The sequence below is a fragment of the Schistocerca gregaria genome, chromosome 5, assembly GCF_023897955.1.
Source record: "Schistocerca gregaria isolate iqSchGreg1 chromosome 5, iqSchGreg1.2, whole genome shotgun sequence".
Lineage (NCBI taxonomy): Eukaryota > Metazoa > Arthropoda > Insecta > Orthoptera > Acrididae > Schistocerca > Schistocerca gregaria.
The window spans coordinates 351,051,755-351,072,661 of record NC_064924.1 but is presented as its reverse complement, the minus strand read 5'-3'; the positions used below and the strand labels follow the sequence as shown (position 1 = coordinate 351,072,661).

The following is a 20,907-nucleotide window of genomic DNA, read 5'->3' as shown; positions in this document are numbered from 1 at the left end:
GGATCAACCTCACCGTTGGTGTGCTGCCCATCTTACGTTGGCACACATATTACTCAACTGCCCTAATTTAGCTACTTTTTGTGTAACTTTGAACTTACTGACATGCTGCCTGTGGCGCTAGTGGATGACAGCAGAGTGGTTGATCTGGTTCTACAATTCACCAGTGAAGGTTATTTCTGATCGTCTTTGTGAGGTTGGGCACATTGCCCTCGTCAGCCACGTGAGGAATTGGAGAGGTCTCCTGTCATATGCTCAACCTAGTGGCCCATGGTTGACCTTGGTAGGCAATCCGGTGTGGCACCTGCCCTTGCCACCTATTAAATTCCTCTTATTCTTTTACATCTGTCATTTGGTTTACTATCTTGCCATTCTTGTTCTCTCTCCTAAGATTTGTCAACTTGTCTGCATCTCTAGCTTTCTTGTGGTAATGGAGGAAATCCTGATCAGATCATCTCCAAGTGCATAACATGTCGTAGTCGACTCAGCTGCTTTCTCGGTGGAGAAACTCTCTCGCCTTACTGTTTTTCACCCCTCTCTCATTTCTACTTGCTTCTCTCTCTTCATATTACTGATTCTCAGTTGCAGTCAAGTTCATCAGGATTTGCCTTCTGTGTCCCTCCTCTCAGAACTATTCCCGGCTTGATGCATATAGGATGGAGGGACTGATGACGTTGTAGTTTGGTGTCTTTAATCCACTCAATCCAATCCAACCCAGTCAATGAGTAGGTAACATTTTTATGGTTGGTTCGGGTTACCTATAAATTCTGACATGAGGTTAATGACTGATAGTAAAATTGATAACAGATAAATGCGACATAAGAAAACTATCATCAATAAAGATTGTGTAAGCAGAAAATGTGTTTGTAATGTGTGTTGTGAAAATGTGTAAATTTTAGCAATATATGTGACCATGATTGGTCTCCCACTGTTTTAGTATCATGAGGGATGATACCTGATTTATCCATTTCATCCATAACCTATGTGGAAACTGATGGAGAAATGTTGACTTTACTGTGACACAAAAAGATTTTTCTTTATAGGTCCAAGGCCGAAACCACATTGATCACCCCTACATACAACAAAGACAACATTAATTTTAATCAGAAACCACCACCACCACCACCTCAACACTTTAATGGCTTCCAGATGATGACTTTAATGATGAAATAAGTCACAGAATATAAAAAAAATTTAGAATGTTGTGGTGGTCTTTTATCACAATGGCTTTTACAAAAGCTGTGCAGGAAGACTTAAAGAAGTAAGATAACATTTACCACAAGGAATTTGTTGCTGCTTTGCAAACTCTGACTGCAAAATTTCTCAAGGAATTTTTGAAATGATTCCTGTGATGTGTTTGCTTTGTGCAGCCAGAGTTGGACAGCAGTGTGGATGTTGCTGGCCACCAACAGGTCTTCACACCAAGCTACACTCTGTGATCAAAAGTATCCAGACACTTGACTGAAAATCACTTAAAAGTTCATGGCGCCCTCCATCAGTAATGCCTGGCATGAAGTCAACATTCCAAAACATCCCAAAGGTGTTCAATAGGATTCAGGTCAGGACTCTGTGCACGCCAGTCCATTACAGTGATGTTATTGTCGTGTAACGACTACGCCACAGGCTGTGTATTATGAACAGGTGCTCAATCGTGTTGGAAGATGCAGTCGTCATCCCCAAATTGCTCTTCAACAGTGGGAAGCAAGAAGCTGCTTAAAACATCAATGTAGGTCGTGCTATGATAGTGCCATGCAAAACAACAACGGGTGCAAGCCCCCTCCGTGAAAAACACGACCACACCATAACACAAACACCTACAAATGTAATTTCGGCACCACACACGCTGGCAGATGACGTTCACCGGGCAGTTGCCATACCCACACCCTGCCATCAGATCGCCACATTGTGTACCATGATTTTTCACTCCACAAAATGTTTTTCCACTGTCCAGTCACCGAATGTTTATGCTCTTACACTAAGCGAGGCGTCGTTTGGTATTTACCGGCATGACGTGTGGCTTATGAGCAGCTGCTCAACCCCGAAATCCAAGTTTTCTCACCTCCCACCTAACTGTCACAGTACTTCAAGTGTATCCTGATACAATGTGGAATTTGTGTGCGATGGTCTGGATAGATGTCTGCCTATTACACATTATGGCCCTCTTCAACTGTCGGCAGTCAACAGACGAGGCTGGCCTGTATGCTTTTGTGCTGTGTGTTTCCCTTCACATTTCCACTTCACTGTCACATCAGAAACAGTGGGCATAGGGATGTTCAGGAGTGTGGAAATCTCACATACAGACGTATGACACAGGTGACACCCAATCACCTGACCACATTCAAAGTCTGTGAGTCCTGTGGAGCACTCCGTTCTGCCCTCTCACAATGTCTAATGACTACTGAGGCCACTGATATGGAGTACCTGGCAGTAGGTGGCAGCACAATGCACCTAATATGAGAAATATATGTTTTTGGGGAGTCCAGATACTTTTGATCACATAGTGTATATATGCCTACCAGTAGCAGGCTCAGTGTGGCCTACCTGATCTGAGACATCTGTCCAGCTACAACAATCTGACAGGTGATTACTTCTGTTTTCCTTCCTCAGAATTCATAAAGAAGTATATGTTAGTAAATATGGCACAAACCTAGTGTTTGTGGCAGGGTTCTGCAGTCACTCATACATGCTGCAGGTTTCAGCCTTCACAGTCCATGTCTCCTGCACTGGATAGTATGGACTGTGGGCTAGCACACTCGGGCTGGTGAGCTGAGTGCAGCCCACTGCTCCACATATAGTGGTCTAGCAGCTTGGCCCATTGGATCACCAGCTCACTGTGCTGTGCATGCTGCTTACGGTACTTAATTGCCCCAGTCAGTGGCCCATGTTATCATATGACTTATGTCTGTATGCAACTTCATAAAACATTTGGGGGGGGGGGGGGGGGGAGAAACATGATGTGTTAGTGCTATTTATCATTAACATAAGTCTGCTGTGTTACTAATTAGCTTCATGTATGCTTAATTTGCATTGTTTGAAATCTAAGAAGTGTAATTTGAAAAATCTTTTCAGGGTAAAGGTATTTTGAAATTTTTATTGTTGTGTAAAGTCCACTGACCTGAAAAAAATGTATGGGTACTGCAACTAGCTATAGAATATATAACTTGGCACTACAGTGTAGCTTACAAGCTCAAACATTAATTGAAACAGCTGCAAGCATGCCCTTGTATTGACAGTGAAGAGAGGACAAAGTAATGGTCTGGCAGTTGGTTGCAGAATTTAGCGCACCAGATGCAACAGGCTGGCCTGAGGAGTGACTACAGTGTGCAATTTGACAAGTGCTGGGTTGTTGAGATGTCAACCAAGCTGGACTGGGTGAGTGGGTTATGCTAGGTTACACAGTCCAGTGTGCCAGCTGGGCTGATGTCCATACTGCAAGGTCCGAGTTACATGACCCGGGCTGGGAGGCTGAAACCTGTGCCATGTATGAGACTATCTACAGTCAGTCACTGGAGAGATCTTTTTTGATATACTTCAAAAAGTCTTATGAACACTGCTAGAAATTTTTGTTACTCTTATATTAAGGCAAATTGAGGTAATTTGTTTGTATTACGTTGCATTTGCTTTCTTTTACCATCCACCAAACTTTCTAATTACAGAATTCACATCAGTGGCTGTCTTTGCTGTTCTTTCTGTATGAAACAAAAAAAGCACAATAATATTTAACTGTTTGCTCCCATCCATGTAAAGCACTCCCTCACTCAAAACTTCGGGATCCAGACAAAATTGTGCTTTCTGACTTAATAATACCTGTTAATTATGTAGCCAGCTTTGTTGGCACCTGTGTTTTGCAGTTACTCATATAGTTTGGTGCGTGAATAAATTCCCCAAAGAAATGTAACCATACAAATTGCAGTAATTTACAAGAAAAGTAAATTCTTCATGCTGCACTTTTTTTAAAAAATATATTTAAATATTGTCTCTCAGAATCCAAATCCAAGTACTAGTTGCGAGAGTAGGATCATCAACAAGAACGAATTCTTCACACTGAAAGAATGTTCATTGAACACACACAAAAGTACATACAGAGCTCCACTGCATGTGTGAGCAGACAGTGCTCAAATGTAAACATATGTAGAATGTTCTAGTGAATTACAATATTACATATGTAAGTCCAAGAATCTTCCAGATATCACAAGTGTTAAATACCTGATAATTGCAGAAAATGGGACTCAAAACTAGTGACCTGCACCTTCCTAGTCAGTGCTATAGCCACTACACCTTAGTGGATGATGCAGAGGACGTGACAGTATATAAAATTTGTGTGTGTGTGTGTGTGTTCCAGGATAGCTCTTGAATGTCAGGAGCAATGTACATCAAACTTAGCCCAAATATGGCTCTTCCTTGAAAGAATTGCTGTGGGAGTAGACATTAACCAGTAACCATTACAGAGATGTAGGTGTGGATAGGGGAGGAATACTAGCGTAACTGTGGAGTGCGTGGAGAAATTTTAACCAGAATTCGTACACTTGTAGCATTCTAAGGAGTAAAAAAAATAATATCTGGGTAGGATGCCTTTACACCCCTTTTTGTTTAAGTGGCTGTGGAAAAAGTGATGAAAAGTACACTTAAATCTGGAATTCTGGAGTGGTTTTAACTAAGCTTAGTACGAATTTGATTTGCTGTCTGGAAAATATGCTTGAGGAGGGAGGATAATGCATGTATAGCACCACAAGAAGTGGGGGTGAGAAGAAGCTGATATTTTGAAGTTATCATAAGTGGTGGAAATTATTGTTGATGGGTGTACGTTTTTGATATTGTTGGTTGAATTGGTGAAAGTTCTGATGATACTTAACCCTTAGCGTTCTGATGGAGAGAGTGGTCTGTGTGTGTGTGTGTGTGTGTGTGTGTGTGTGTGTGTGTGTGTGTGTGTGTGTGTTGAGGGGGGGGGGGTTAAAATAAGTTATAGTGATTGGAAAATTATGAATATTAGTGCCTTATTCATAGTACTGACGATTGCTAGCTGGACAGTAACAGTTGTGATTACACTTGATTCCAGCAAGTGAGTGTGGGGGAGTTTGAAAGGTTTGAGATTTGAGGTGTACATGTGAAATTGGTGGAGTAAATTCAGCCAAAGTTGGGGCACACATAATTTACTATTCTGGAAAAATGGCGAGGGTAATACTTTAATATCAACCATGTGTGGAGGGAGGGAGGTAACCTCTCTTATAATTGGAAACAATACAGAATAAATGAACAAACTGTAATCTAAATGAGTTAAAGATGCTAACTAGTGAAACACTTCAACTTGAACATCTAAAAACAAATAAAAATGATTTTAATGTATGGAGGTATGTATCATTCATCCAAGCCATTACCCACTGAACTCTTGAGTTTGTTGAGGACTACAATTTATTATTGAAGGTTAACAAACCTGTATGCTACAAAAGTGCAACCCATTGAAGGAACAATGCCATCTAATAGACAGTTATGTTATTTTAGATTGTACAAACCCTGTGTTAGATTTTTGATTTTGTAGGCTTGCAAAATGACAAACTGCAGATCACATTACGTGACTGCCATTTTATCAACTGCTTTCACACTGTTCATATTTGCACTTCAGTGATGATGAATATGGTAAAAATGTACACAACTACTTCTATTTTGGAAAATACAGCTGTAAATACTGCATGTGTTAACATGTATCATCTTAAGCAACTGTGTAGATGAAACTTCCTGGCAGATTAAAACTGTGTGCTGAACAGAGACATGAATTTTCAAATAACTTACGGGTTTGCTGCCAGGTGACTTCATCAAACACCGCCTATATTTAGACAGGAGCACTCCCTGCCATTCTCAAGGCACAAATGCAAGGAAGGAAAAATGTACAAGCAAATTTAATACCTCGGTTCATAGAGGAGAACAAGGAAGACACCACACACAGAACAAGTGTCAACACAACCAAAGATAACCATATCAATGGTTACTATTAATCAACAGGTGAGGTAGCACTAATTCTGTCCCTCTGTTTTTTGATGAGAGACAGAGCCGGATTCCAAGCAGCATTTAAACAAAATCCACCATCTCTGTTAATAAGGTTGCTTGATAGTCTGACTTAAGCAGCTTCCTTAACAACACTATCCAAATAGCTTGACGTGCAAGCCAGAATCTCCCTCTTGTTGTATTCCATAGGATGACCGGTGTCAAGACAATGTTCTGCAATAGCGGATTTGCTTGGCTGTTGTAAGTGTATGTGACGCTTATTAATACACCGGTCTTCCACGGTCCTGATTGTCTGACCAATATGACATGCCACAACTGCAAGGAATTCGATAGACCCCAGCCTTACGTAAACCAAGATCATCTTTTACGGACGCCAACAGGGCCTTAATCTTAGAAGCTGGTCGAAAAACACATTTCACATCATATTTCCGCAAAATACGGCCAATCCTGTTGGAAATGCTTCCTGCATAAGGCAAAAATGCCGTAGACTTAGGTGCCACTTATTTGTTATCTTCACTCACCCGTTGCACAGAAGGCTGATGGCGCAACACATGTTTGATCTGCCTCTCACTATAACCATTCTGATGAAAGGTGACTTCGAGATGTGCTAGCTCAGCTGCCAAACTTTCAGGGTCTGAGAAAACGTGGGCCTATTATTGTGGAGATGACTGCCAATCTACTCTCAACTGTTTATTGGTGGATGTTGTGGACATAAGCTTTAATCATTTCTTGGACACACAAATAACCTCGTCAAGTGCCAGAACTGACCTTCTTTGTCTTTTTTTAATGTCTGTATTTATTTAACAAATGAAAGATCACAGATTGAGGAGACTGCAATTGTAATATTCATTGCTCAAGACAGTGATTCATACATACGAGTTTTACAATTAGAAAAAGGATCATCACACAGAAATACTCCTATAATTAGAGTCCACGGCAAACAGCATCTGGATACTATGCAGAACATGTCTGTGGAGGTGCTTCAACCCATTTCGATAATCAGATATTGCTGAAGTTTGCCATAATCGATCAAGTTGTATACATGTCTTCCTTGGGTGTGTGACTTTGCTGTCAAACCCATGCATTCTCAGGATTTGTCTCTTGACCACATCAGGTGGAAGAGAAATCCCTAAAATATAATTAAAATTACTTGTGATTTGACACATCATGCCATGGAACTGAGTTTTTCGAGTAATAATTATCTATGTAACTTGTGAACTGTCCATCACTGTCAATTTGACACAAATTAAGCTAGTGTCCCAGTGTACATTTGTAGTTTTGACGTAATTATTACCAGCTGCCACACATCCTATTTGCATTGGCAGACAGATCATTGCTTGTTTGAGCCTTTGTTGAAGGAAACCAACAGCCATTGTGGCAACACTGTAGTGAGCATGACAGATGTTAACAAGTTATTTTTATTAGACTACTAACTGTTAAAATATGGACTGTGTTGGAGCTAACAGACAAATAGGTCTTGAAACTTAGAAAACAAGTCCTTCACATGAAGGAACCAATAGATACGAAAAAGAAGAATGAAGAAAAGCATACAAAAATTGGTCTGAACCAGCAGGTTAGAGGAGCATTTTCTTCCTTCCAAGAGAGCTATTGCAGAACTTTGAAGATTTTGAATGAGGTTGCAACCTGCCACAATTTTTTAAAAAAAAGTTTATATCATTGTCTTTACCAGTGTGGACCATCTTCAGGTGGCTGCAATTCTTTCATTACTCTGTCAGTACATTCAGCAGTATGTTGTCTGCTCCTGTCCTGCAAGAAAATGAAAGCTGATGATGGGTTTGATGGCCCAAAAACTGGTCATGCACCTTTTCCAAGTGTTTGAAGAAAGCCAACTGAACTGACAAAAGCAGATATATTAATTTTTTTAGTATTTTTGGCAAGTTTTGATCTTAAATATCGCCAGGTCAACAAATATATCACACAAAATGGGAGGACTATTTGTTTGTGTCAGAAGTACAGTGAGATCACAGGAATCCACTGTATCAGAGGTCATGGTTTGACTACATTATTCAGTTTGTCGACACTATATGAACAACTTAGGAGTGACAATCTGATGTCAACAAACTGATGTACATTTTAAAATGATGATGCAATGATACGGTAAGCTCCTATTTTGTGCCTGTCACCAGACACTCCTCTCATGTTATGTTGATAATATTTGTCAACCTGATAGTGATTTAAAATTGAAAGTAATCAAAAATAATGAAAATTATTCATATAGCAGTTTTTGACAGTTTAAACATATCTTCTTTCAAGCATTTTAAGACCTTGCAGAAAGTATTTTACAGTATTTGTGACTAGTTATGGTCTCTCTCAATGATTTTAAAATGAATAAGTCACACAGCTCACAAGATCCAGCATGGGTTAAACCGAAGGTGTAAAATGTTTAATCTACTTTTTAATATTATGTTTTGTTTCTCTTTTAGGCTGCTTTGCTTGCCATTATCCTGCTACCATTCAGGCCTTTAGGGTTCATGTTCTCTTTTTCTGTTGTGTAGTGCTGTATATAATTTTGAATTTGTATGATTTAAATATTTGACTGTTAAAGTCTGAACAAAAGAATCTTAGAGTATGCATAGTTTTAACATTAAGATTCCATGTATGGCTATAGATCAATTCAGATTTCATGTATGCCTACAGATTATAGCTGAACTACAGTCTCCGTGTAATGTGGTATAAGAGAAACTTGCTACAGTTGTCTTTTAAAGCAAATTGTCAATGTATATCTTAAATATATAAAATGAATCATAGTTATTCAAATTAGTAAGTTCTAATTTAATTATGCTCTTTTACAGAGAGGTGGTCCTGAATGAGGTTTGGGCTTACAAAAAACAGCAGAATCACCAGTATTTCATCAAGGATGTGAAATAGTGAATTAGTTGTATCCTGTACATATTGTATATAACAATATCAAATAATATTTTTCCTCTCTTCATATGATGCATCATCTGTTGAAATAAGATTGTGTGTATTGACTAGGAAACATGTCGCTGCTGATAAGACCAATATAAGTATGCAGTGATGATGCAAGTGTTGAATTTGGGAACCTGTTGGTTACAGTATCGTTGCGGGCAGCTTTTTTTCAGTTAACATGTGTCCTTTTGCCTTTATCTACTTGCCCTCATATACACGTTTGGTCACTGAAAAAACTCAGGCCAAAAGGTAACTGGAATACTGGGGAGAAATGTTCTTGCCAGAGAGATTCCCCTGCTCTCCATTCATCTGCGTACAATGTTATCAATATTTTGAGTGGTTCAGTGTATACTGTTTTAATTCCACAATAAATAATCAGACTGGCTCTTCCACAAAAGGGTTGCTTCTTCTCCATAGATAGAGCAGAAAAAATTTAGTGGTTTTTAATGAAACAAGATATAATAATAGGGATGCCTATCATTCTTTAATGGCAAAATATTTGCAGTCATTTCCTGTTAATGAAAAGAAAAGATTGTTGAACAGGAACTAATGTTTTGAGAATTGTATTTACCCAAGAAGAGTTAAATAGGAAAACACCACAAGAAATTGCAGTGGCACAAAATGTCATTAATAACAAAATGAATGTGGCTGTAAATGAGAGGTCTATTATGAAGAAATTGATTTGAAAACTAAATCAAAAACAAAGCATTTAAAAAAAGTAGCTATTTGAGCGAGAGAAACATATGGTTAAGAAGTGTTGCAGAAAGTCGCTTTCAGGATCCAGAGGAACACATTTGTAGGTACGAAGTTACATAGAATGGTGTGTGTATAGGTTTCTAACAAGAGACAGATTGATTTAGGAACCTAATAATTGCACAGGGGATGAAACAAATTAGAAAATGCCAAGATATCTCAGACTGGGGCTATGTATGTTTCTTCATTGTTGTTTGTCAGGCACACTTCCATGTAAAACAGGTTTGCTCTTTGCATTTGTGGTTTTTGTAATTTATGTTTACATTTGATTCTTCTGAAATTGCTTTATGAATTCTGGCTCTTTCAAATGTCATAACCAATTTATTTTCCCGTCCTTCCCAACTACTAGGCCTCCTAGCTGTGCACCTCTTCGTTATTGACTGACCGCTATTTTTGACTTCCACAATGTATTACTTCATAATGTAGAAGAACCTTTAAAGGTTCAAGAAATACATTAGTGCAAAGAAATAGCTGTTGCGAACTGTTGCAGTATGCAACACTTATTTCATACAGTAATTATTGATAATCTGCCCATAACATTATAATTATTGCCATTATACTTAAAATAGCTGCAGCTAGCCTGTCTTACTTAATATTGAGCAAAGAAACTACTGAGCATGAAGCTGCATTTACAGTTACATTGTTCAGTTATCAGCATACTCTTAACATTAATGTTGTTTATTATAATTGTGTGTATACAAGAAGAATGGAGGCTTATTTAACCAGGTTCAGTTTATTACAGTACTAACACAGATTTATAATCTCAGAAATTTGGCCTCTAATTTATAGGGCAAGTGGAAAATAAACTTTATCTTGAATTAGTTTTGAGTTTCTGAAGGTTTCCAGTTTTTCACCTTATATCTCTGGAAAAGTAGTTTAACTTATACATCTAAGTACAGCATTTCAATCTGAGCCTTAGATAAGAGTGCAGAACTTTTTTTACATTAACCACCATATCCATTAAAGAACAGGTGCATTGGAATGGGAATGGAAAGTAGCTTAAGTTTAGTTAACATAACATTCTGACTGATCACTTAATTACTACCACTGGTACACTTCCATGAAATAGAAAATAAACAGAACCAAACAAGGCACCAAAATACTAGTATTAGACCGTGTGAAATGTTCCTAAGAGATGATGACTGTGATAATAAGTACTCAATAATTAACTGCTGAAATAGTTTGAAGTACTGAAAAGCAGCTGAGCTCACATAATGTTTATGCACCAAGACATGGGGAAAACTAGAAATTGATAGCCGTAAGATTTTAGTGACCATTTACTAAAATGACAAGCTGCAGGGTTGAGAGTAAGCATGTAAGACACCACCATCTTATTGTGGGCACCTACATTGAGGACTGTACTAACTTCTGTTGGGGTCACCCTTGCTGGACAAACCTCAGCATAGGAGCATGATAAAATTTGTTGCACATTGTAAGGAATGGATGGGTACAAGCGTGACAAACACATTACCATTCCTGGGGCTGGTCAGTGCCACCTATCATATATTAAACCCTGTAAGGTGTTTCATATCAGAAGTTTGTAAATGCAATGTTGCTTGTTAGTCAAGTTATTAGGACAGATAAAATGCATATGAATCGGAAGGTATAACACTATTGTTGTCAGACATGATTTACTCCTGCATTATAACATACCAGCAAAGGTAAGAATGACAAAATATGCATGGAAACGTAGGAAGAATACATAATGCAGTAGTATACATATGAACCATGCTGTTTTAAATTTAAAGAACATTAGATGTAAAACATTTCAGAAAAGTACAAAATCGGGTACGGCAATTGGACAAACTTCACTTGAATATCAACCATACTATACTAAGTTTCAATATGGTGTAAAAAGTACACCATCAAACACAGAATAATTTAAACAGAAAAATCAAGTATGTTTCCTTTTGGATAGCTATAGTGCTTCTAAGTTGAACTGCTCCATTTATAGAACTGTGACTATGGATGGGAGTGGGCTACCCTTTGTGACCCCTCCGACCTGGTCATAGTGTTCTCCATTCAACAAGAAAATGTGTGGAAGTTTGGACATAACCTGCAGAGGTTGGTAGACTTTGGGGTCAAATTTCTGACCAGTGAAATCTAGTGACTCTGCTAGATGCATCCTAGTGAATAGAAAACATCGAAGGTCACCAGGATGTCTGAATCCTTAAGTCAGAAGTGCAGATATGTTGTGGGCGTTTATCCACACAAGGCTGAATATGTCTTTCAGATACTTTGCTAGCATATATGTAGGAGTTCTGATGTTGTTCACAATAGAGGTTAATGGCACCCTCCTCTTTGTGGACATTAAGGAGTTCAGATCTTGGCAGCACATGTCTTTGAGGCAATAGTTTCATGGCAACCCCTTTAGATAAATCTGAGCCCTTGAGAAATGCCCTGATGTTGTTCTCTACCTTCTTTTTTAGGTCAACATTGATCCTGATGTAATGGTTGCACTGCTGGTGATGTCTGGCTTCGTAAGTTTGAGTCTTGTCAGAGCAAAACAAATGTTCAAACATACTTCTTCAGCTGTGCTGGTGTTGTCTGCATCTGGTTGGAATGCAGGAGTAGGAGCAAAGTTACATTCCCACTTCAGAACTGAAATCACTTTGCCACTCAGCCACGTGTTGCTCAGACTGATGACATTCTTGAAGGGAATCGTGGCTGTTATGGCAGAACAGTTGTTAGCTGACAACCTCTGGAGGATCTCACCTCGTTGTTTGAGGCTTACCAAGTTGTGCGAAGCTCTTGTCTGATTGAACCAATTTGTTTTCTATTCAATTTAATTTATTGACGTGAATTTCTAACCAGTTATCTGGAAACTCTAAACAAGTCGTTCATATTCAGTAATCGTGACATTCAGTGATTTATATGTGTATATAGTAATAAATTAAGAGCACGCATTTGTAATATTAATGTAAAACTAAACAGAAAATTGGAAATAAGAAATAAGTGAAAGAGAAAAAAAAAACATAAAATGAAAGGAATTGACTCAAGTTTCTAGTGAATAACTTCCATTGTATATTATTAGGTATGTTGCTGGCAGCCTTGGAATAACTTGCATTTTTCAACTAAATACAACTATGCCTACGTCTAAACCTATTGTTGCTACACTGTTCTACTTTGCTCACACTGGTATGCATGTGCTTCAGCAATTATCTAGTCTATGCATACCTGTGTGGGTGGTCATAGCATTCTTCCATATACATATAGTTTCTCTTAATTAAATTTATGTATGTCTACCATTATCTGTAATGAAGGAAATGTTTGTGGTCTGTTGACATTGTTTTGACATTCATAATGTCCACTTTGTCCTATAAATTTAAAGTTAAGTAGCTACATTTTACATCTGTGCGCAGTCATATTAACTGTATTCCACAAGTTTTTGTCACTTACTTTTGTTTGCAGATCAAACTGTCTGCAGTCTCTCTCTGACTGAAAAAGGGAGCATCTGAGAATGACGTGATCAGAGGAACGTTCCTCTCCACATTAACAGTTTGGTTTGTTACTAAAGCCCACTCAATGCAAATGTTTGGAATATGGACTGTGACCTGTTAATAGGTTCACCATACCTCAAGTTGGGGCAGTGTTGCACAATTTGAGCCTGTTCCTGATGCTTTGGAATGTATTGTAAGCATTCCTTGCAGTGCTTCTAGTTCCCAGTCACACTGCCATTCACCTACTTTCCAGGCTCATAAATGTCTTTTATTAGTAGTATAAGTTTCTTTTATCTCGTGCACACAATCATATTGTCATGCTCTAACCAATAAAGGGCTGTCCTGTACTGTACCACGATATCCATCAGACATGTCCCAAGAATCACCAGTAATCCCTCGACTGGTGTAATGCTAAAGGCACTAGTGAGCCTCAGAAGCCTACCACACTAAATTCACCATGGTATTGTTTTGTAGTTGCCTAGTCAAAGGCAATATGCCCAGATACTGGTAAGAAAACGAAAAAAAAGTGGTGTTGAAGATAGCTTCGTGATAGACCGCACCGCATGCAGTGGTAATTCTTAGTCACCAGTGCCAGCATGGGCTGTCTTATGCATAATTTTAGCTGCTTTCTGAGTAGCAGATTTTACTTGTTCCAAAAAGTTTCTTTTCTCATCTAGAATACGCCTAAATATCTTAAAACTGTGGTGCATTTAACAGGAATTCCATCTAGACTCGGGGAGGGATTTCTGGCAAGAGAAAGTCTATCCTTCAGACGCATGTATGTTGTTTCATAGACAGCTATAATCCGTTTGTTGCCCTTTCATCAATGCTGCATCTGAGCTAGCATGTCATTGGTCTTTTCAGGTCTCACCCTGGAGTCAGCCGATACAACTACTAGGATATCATCTCCATAAGCAACACCACCTTTAGTAGTATCTGCCCTGTCTAACAGGTGTTGTGGGGATTCAGTAGATTCCAGAACAATGGACCACTTATGGGGCCTTGAGGACAACCATTGGTAACTTTTTTGATTACCTTGCTCTGCCCTGCAATCCACTGGATGGTATGTCTGCTACAATAATCTTTGAAGCTTTTATATGGTCTTTTGGGGACACTGAGATCTCAGACACTTGCAGACATCGCAGGCCACCAAAGATTAATCTGATTGTCATATTTGTTATCTATTTCACTTCTAAATACTTTGTGTATTTCAGTATCTGTGTTAGTTTTATCATCAGGAAGCAGGCTAGCTAACAGATATTCTGCTGACTCCATCCATCCTCTTTATCAATTGTGGACATGGCAGTAGGTTCTTCAATCTTTTCAGTCAATAGCTTCCTCAGTCTTCCCTATATGTCAAATTGCAGTTTCCATCTTAGAAACTTCTCCCAGTGTATTCTTTTAGCTTCCTGAAGCATTGTTTTGTAGCATATCATAATCAGTGTGTCTTTGTGGAGCCTCGGAGTGTGCTCTGATTGCTCTTACCCTTCACCTCAGTGTGGAAATTCTGGTCTCCAAGGGATTGTAACATAGGGATATAAGTGTTCTGTGCTCTTTGCAGAAGTTCTTTTAGTAGGTGCGCACCAAAGTCTACATGTACTGGAAGTGATTCCATTGAAAATGCTGTGATGTAAGCAATTAAGTCATCCTAATCCATTTTCCTGATGTCTAATTCAATCATGCTTTTCTCCACTTGGATGATACTATTATTGACACTTTCCTTTCATTGAAAATTGAATTTAGGTCACTGGATGTGAGGTACTGAAGCACTTGCCAAGCTATTTTAGCTACTGCCATGCAATTTGCTAAATTCATGTCTGTGTTAGTGGCTATACCTGCTCATCCCCCAGATATACTCAGCTGGCCTTCTAGATTTAAAACAATTAGATCCAGTTGCTTTGTGTCCTCTAATATCTCGCTTTGTTCATGAGTTTGCCTACTGTGCCACAGAGAGTATTTTGCATTTGTATCGGTTGCCACAAGGAGACGTGCACCTCGACCATATAGAGCAACCTCTCAGAGTTTATCTACATGAGGTACAATGGGATGATAATACTGCATGTATACGCTCACTGCAATCCACTTTGTGTGTGCATCCTTCCATGTACTGTGACCATGTGCCTGTCACACAGCTGTGCATCTTTGTCATGGTGAATTTTGTACTTGTAATGACAATGGCAAACATTGCCTCATCATGGCCAATAACTGTTACCATATCTGCAGGAAAATGTATCAGCACTCAGCTTGTCAATTAGTTTTCGTATTTCAGCCAGTTCACTTCGAGCAGCTTTTATCTGTAGTATCTTATCCTTTTATGTGTTCCGAGTGTAAACAAAGTGCTTCAGAGAGGGAAGGGCTGGATCAAACGAAACACGTCCATTCCAAATGTTTTTACAAAATCTACGTATAAATGCTCCACGTCAAATTTATCATTTCTTCTCATGAACACCTGCTGAAGGTGGTCACATAATGGCTTAAACTCTGTTAGAAGACTATTTACTCTCAAAGGAATCCTGTATAATGCCCCTAGTACAGGATACTTAATAGACTCCCTTTGGGGTGCCCAACTCTGATATTATATCTAAGAGTAACCTGCAGTACACTGAGATCTTCCAGATGACTTAATGTGACAGTAACTTCTAAATTATTATAAATTTTGTCCATGTATAATTGTATATCATTTTAATAGAGCTTGAAATGTGAGAAATATTTTTTGTATTTAATAGAAAGACCTGATTTTGACTGCTCTTCACTGTTTAGCAATGTCAATGCAGTACTCATCACTATTACCATGGTCACCACACTCTTTCACATGGAAATAAGGGAGGATCTGCAGATAATGTCAAACCTGAAGGGGTGTCCACAGCCACTGCAGGTGCTGTACCGATGTCGTCATGATCATCACCATTTTTATAATGCCCTTTAGCAGGAACTCCATGTAAATGCAGTACAGAGTTGGACAGCTGACAAGTCAGCCTTCTATTGCAGGTGTTGCTGCACCAGGAACATCTCTTTTATCAGCAACCCCCACAGCTTGGATTGATGCAGGTGTCCCCCATGTAGTGTGCGGGCTTTCAATACAACTACGCTCCCTCAGACTTGGAGTTGCAATATTAAAAGTTTTGGCTGGTTTTGTCTAAGGGCTGGGATACGTAATTGCTGCATTACAGGCCAAATACTGCTGAGTCTACAGTATACAATGAGAATACTCACATGAATCGAATGGTTGAAGGTTTCTATCACTCGGCAATTGTGAATTGTGAATGTAACGTATAAATTCATAAGTGAAAAATTGCAATTAAATAAAATCTGCAGGTACTATCTTAACGATGAGTACAATAGTAGAAGTAATTTTGAGAATGTGGTATATTTCTGCAAAACACTTACTGATGTCGAAGGTCCATCAATTAAATAGAATATATGTTGAATAACAGGGAAACAATAGATTCCTACTGCGCATAACTAGTTTTGAACGACAACATAGCTCGCGAGATATTCACTTCTAAAAGCATACTTCATCTTCATTGCAGAAACCTCGGAAATCTCACAATTTCACAAGTCTGCACTCCGAAGTATTTCTATCTCTCACGACCACGCACAAACCGCTCCACTCTCAAAGTCCTTACGCCAACTCCACATCTGTCACGCCATCGCGTGCCGAGCAGTCATAGACTGTGCGTATGGTCCCAGCGGAGGTTCGAGTCCTCCCTCAGGCATGGGTGTGTGTGTTTGTCCTTATGATAATTTAGGTTATTTTGTGTGTAAGCTTAGGGACTGATGACCTTAGCAGTTAAGTCCCATAAGATTTCACACACATTTCACACCCTCGTGTCCAGCAGTTCCCGTGTCGTACTGTCCTCCCCAGAACTCCTGCACTGCTCATAAACACCTCATGTCCTATCCATTCTCCCCATTTATCTAGAGCACTCGCGTCATGTCTTCAAACCATCGCACCCACACAGACATAATGAAACACATTCAAAGTACTGGATTTACATTTAAATAACTTGAATTTAAATAAATATTCCTAGGGCTGGATCATAAACACGCTCTAACACATTATTTGATACGTAAACAAATTAAATGAAAATATATGACAGGAATAGCATCAAAAGGTAGGCCAGTAGCCTAATGTCTCTGTGCTTTCTAAAACACAGTAAATATTTAACCAGTTTTTTCATATATCGGATATAAACAAAGACATAGATGAATAAATATATTTATAAGCATGCTGTTACCGTTTTTTCGTGTAACTGTGGAGTACTTATGGCCTGATGTGGTCGTTAGCAATCAATCACTTTGACCTCCAATAACTCATGTACTATTCAAGTTACATGCCTGTAATTTATACCAATTTAGGTTTACACTAATAGCATTCCTTAGACACGTCGATCGACGAAATTGGATGAGGTGTTTACATTTTGGAAATTTGTTGCTGGGTGTTACTTGTCTAATTTACAGTCAGATATTAAACTTTAAACTAATGAAGATATTGAAAATCTGATTAAACCAGCAGAATTGTTGTGTGAATAATAGTAATGTACATGTTCCTTTTTGAGGTATCATGTTTCATCCGGCTACTGTTAATTTCTATATGAACCGTGAAATGTCTGCCATGCCAACTTACAATATTTTCAGGATGCCTCAATTCGCCCATTACCTCACAAGTGTCTCCTTGATCAAAGTTTTCAAACTTCATCAGGTGTGATTTTGTACGTGATAATGATCTTCCTTGTTTTTTGGACAGGTCATTATGAGTTATAATGTCTGTGTTTAAGCTTCCTGAGTGTTCACCTTCATCTGCACAAAACTGCTGCAGTTCAGCCTTGTTTATCGTGCAACACACCTTTGTCTGCATGTTTACCGATTTTAGAGACAGTCTTCTAAGTTGTTTTGCAACTGCTGCCTCGTAGCTCTTCTATAGTATCATGTCATCTATGAAATTCATGAAGCCAGGATGTTGCTTCTTAATAAACTCTCTAGTGATTGTTACAGGAATTTCATCATAGTGTGACACACCTCTCCCTGACAGTATAGTCCAAAGTTTCTGATGCCAGGCTATGTGTGACATGATGCTAATTCTGGCTACTGTCAATGGGGACTTTAGCTTCTATTTCCTGTGTAGTGTGTCTTCTGTTACTTGCTGTGCATGATTTGATAATGGAGTTGACCACTCTATATTTACTTCTAATTTAGATGAATCCATAGTCTATTGTATTAGTTCATATTGTAACAGCATTGCATAAGTTGCATAGTCTTTCCTAGGTGTTTCAATTTTCTGTTCCTATTGTTACAAGGGATAAGACAGGATTCTCCTTGATTTTTGAACATGCAGTTTTCTTGGGGCCCTCTTCTTCACAGAGGGAGCACACACTCTCCTTACACTTGCAGATCTTCCTGGTGTGATCTGAGTGACAACATTCATAACATTTTGGCACATCCACATGATCATTCATTGCTAGAGAACGGAAACCAACATACACCTTTTCTTTTTGCAGCAAGAGGTTATGAACACGAGGAGTGACTTCTATTCCTTTTTGGAATATGTTGTACCTCTTTTACATATGCTCAAATAAATTAAGCTCACAGACATCTTAGAGAAGTTCATTGTCTCCTGCATCCTTGGGCACGTTGTACACTATCAGCAGAGGTCTCTTCTTGTTTGATGGTTCACATTTAATGCTGTGTGTCTGGTGAGCTTTCTTTTGAAGCTTTCTGCAGTCATCATTATCTGTGTTTCCTCTATAACGATTCTGTTGCCTGTCTGGTTTGGTTTGACCCTAATCTTGTCTATCATCATCGGCGTCGTCATCATCATCTGTTCCAAACTCACAAACAAAATCATTCCCATCCTTTTTGAGGTCTTCCAGTGTCTTTTTCCCATTTGGCTTGTAGTTCAGAATATACTGGGGAATTCTGTGACCTGGCATTATCAAGATGTGTTGTCTCCATCCTTTGTAATATTTTTAAAAATATTTAATTCTGTTCTAATACCTTAGATTCTAATCATGTCTCTTCTCTTGCACCCTTCGTCTTTCTTAGAAACTTCATCCCTTCTGTATGATCTTTCGTAATCCAGCTTTCACTTCCGTTGGATAACACAGGAATCACTACTACTTTATAGAATTTTGTGACGGTCTCTTTTTGTACTTTATGTCCTATTATGCTGCTAATGGTACCACAGACATCTTGGGAATTTGTGTATTTTATTTTCAATATCAGAGTAAAAATCAAAACTTATAGCACAGCCTAAGTAAGAGATTTGAAACACTTGTTCTAAAACTGAATTATCCCAGACAATTTTTGATCTGACTGGATATTTTCCTTCAAGTGTTACTATTTTTGTTTCATTGCTAGAAATTTTAAAGTGGTACTCTTGCCAATTTTGTTTATCTGGTGTACCAATCTTTGGAGGTCATCTTCACTCTTTTGAGTAATAATGGTGTGATCAGCAAACAAAAGTACAGTCAAATATTCCTCATTGCTATCTTAATTCCTTTGTTTACTTTACATTAACGTCTGTGAAGAATGAAATCAATGTAAATATTAAAAGGGGTAGGTGATAGTCCACACCCTTGTGTAACATATTGGTTAATAATTATTTCTTCTAATTGATTCCTACCTGTATTTGTTATAATGCATGTAATTTTGTGAAGACTTTTCACTACCTCTATTTGGTGACAAGGATATCTACATTCAGACATATCTTCCATAGGCTATCATGGCTCACATGGTCAAATGTCTTCTCAAGGTCTATAAAGGCCGTATGGATTTCTGTATTATATTGTCTAATTGTAAAAGTCTGTTATCTAGTTTTAACCCTCCATATCTAATTAGTTCTGCATTTATTCCATCTATTTCAGTAGCTTTTCTGTTCATGTCTTTCAAAGCCTCTTGTACTTCCTCTATTGTAACTGGATCTGCTGTTTCATTGTGCATGCTTTCTCCAGTATCCTCTTCGGGGTTCTATGTACACCACAAGTTTCTATAGTGATTTATCCATGTTCACTGGGTATAATGTTCAGTGAAGCTGTATCTTTTTCTTCCTTGTTGATGGCTTTCATGACCTTGTATGCGAATTGCTGTCTACTGTATATGTCATGTTCTAAAACACTTATGAAAGAGTTCCATGACTCTTTGTGTGCTTTGTGTACTATTTGTTTCATAACATTCCTTTTCATTTTGTATGTTTCCCAGCTCGCTGATGTTTGTGACTGTAGAAACTTCAGATAAGCTATTTATTTTTCTGTGTTCCAAATTCTGAGTAGTTTTTTTCTATCTGGTTTTCTTCCTTTTACAAAGTGCTTCTGAAGCTGCTAGATTTTATTATCCTATTCTATTTTTATGTCTTTATCGACTGGTAGTGAAGCAACCCTTTCTTGGAATCTGTACTGATAAAGTTTCCTATTACTACATTTCGACAGAGGATGTATCTTGAACAACTCATTTTGTGGGTTCTCTTGGAAATTATTTTCTTTCATTTTGATAATTGCCCTATCTTACTGCCTAAAAGGAAGTGTTTCCTACCTGTGTTGCTTCCTCTATAAATACATTATCTTCCGTAAGATTCTTCAGTTTCTTATTAATTAGTACATAACCAGCTACAGCCTTTAATCCTCGTGCAGTCCATTTAAACTTATGAATTTCTTTCTTTCTGTAAAATGTGGTAGTAATATTCAAATTATTGAAGATGGCAAATTAGCATAGTTCCTGGCCATTATTATTAAGTGTTCTCTCCAAATTGTCCTACTAATCTTGGCATTGGTAGATTTCCAACTCTTGCATT

General features: G+C 38.4%; 1 protein-coding gene across 1 annotated transcript in view; it reads left to right on the top strand.

Annotated features, from left to right (window-relative positions):
- The window catches only part of LOC126272617 (alpha-ketoglutarate dehydrogenase component 4), a 45,035-nt gene extending 36,085 nt beyond the window's left edge, over positions 1 to 8,950 (top strand). The window contains exon 4 of the mRNA XM_049975575.1: positions 8,811 to 8,950. Coding sequence (XP_049831532.1) covers positions 8,811 to 8,828 — 18 coding nt within the window. The 3' untranslated portion in view covers positions 8,829 to 8,950. The remainder of the gene's footprint in view (positions 1 to 8,810) is intronic.
- Positions 8,951 to 20,907: the final 11,957 nt, after the last annotated feature.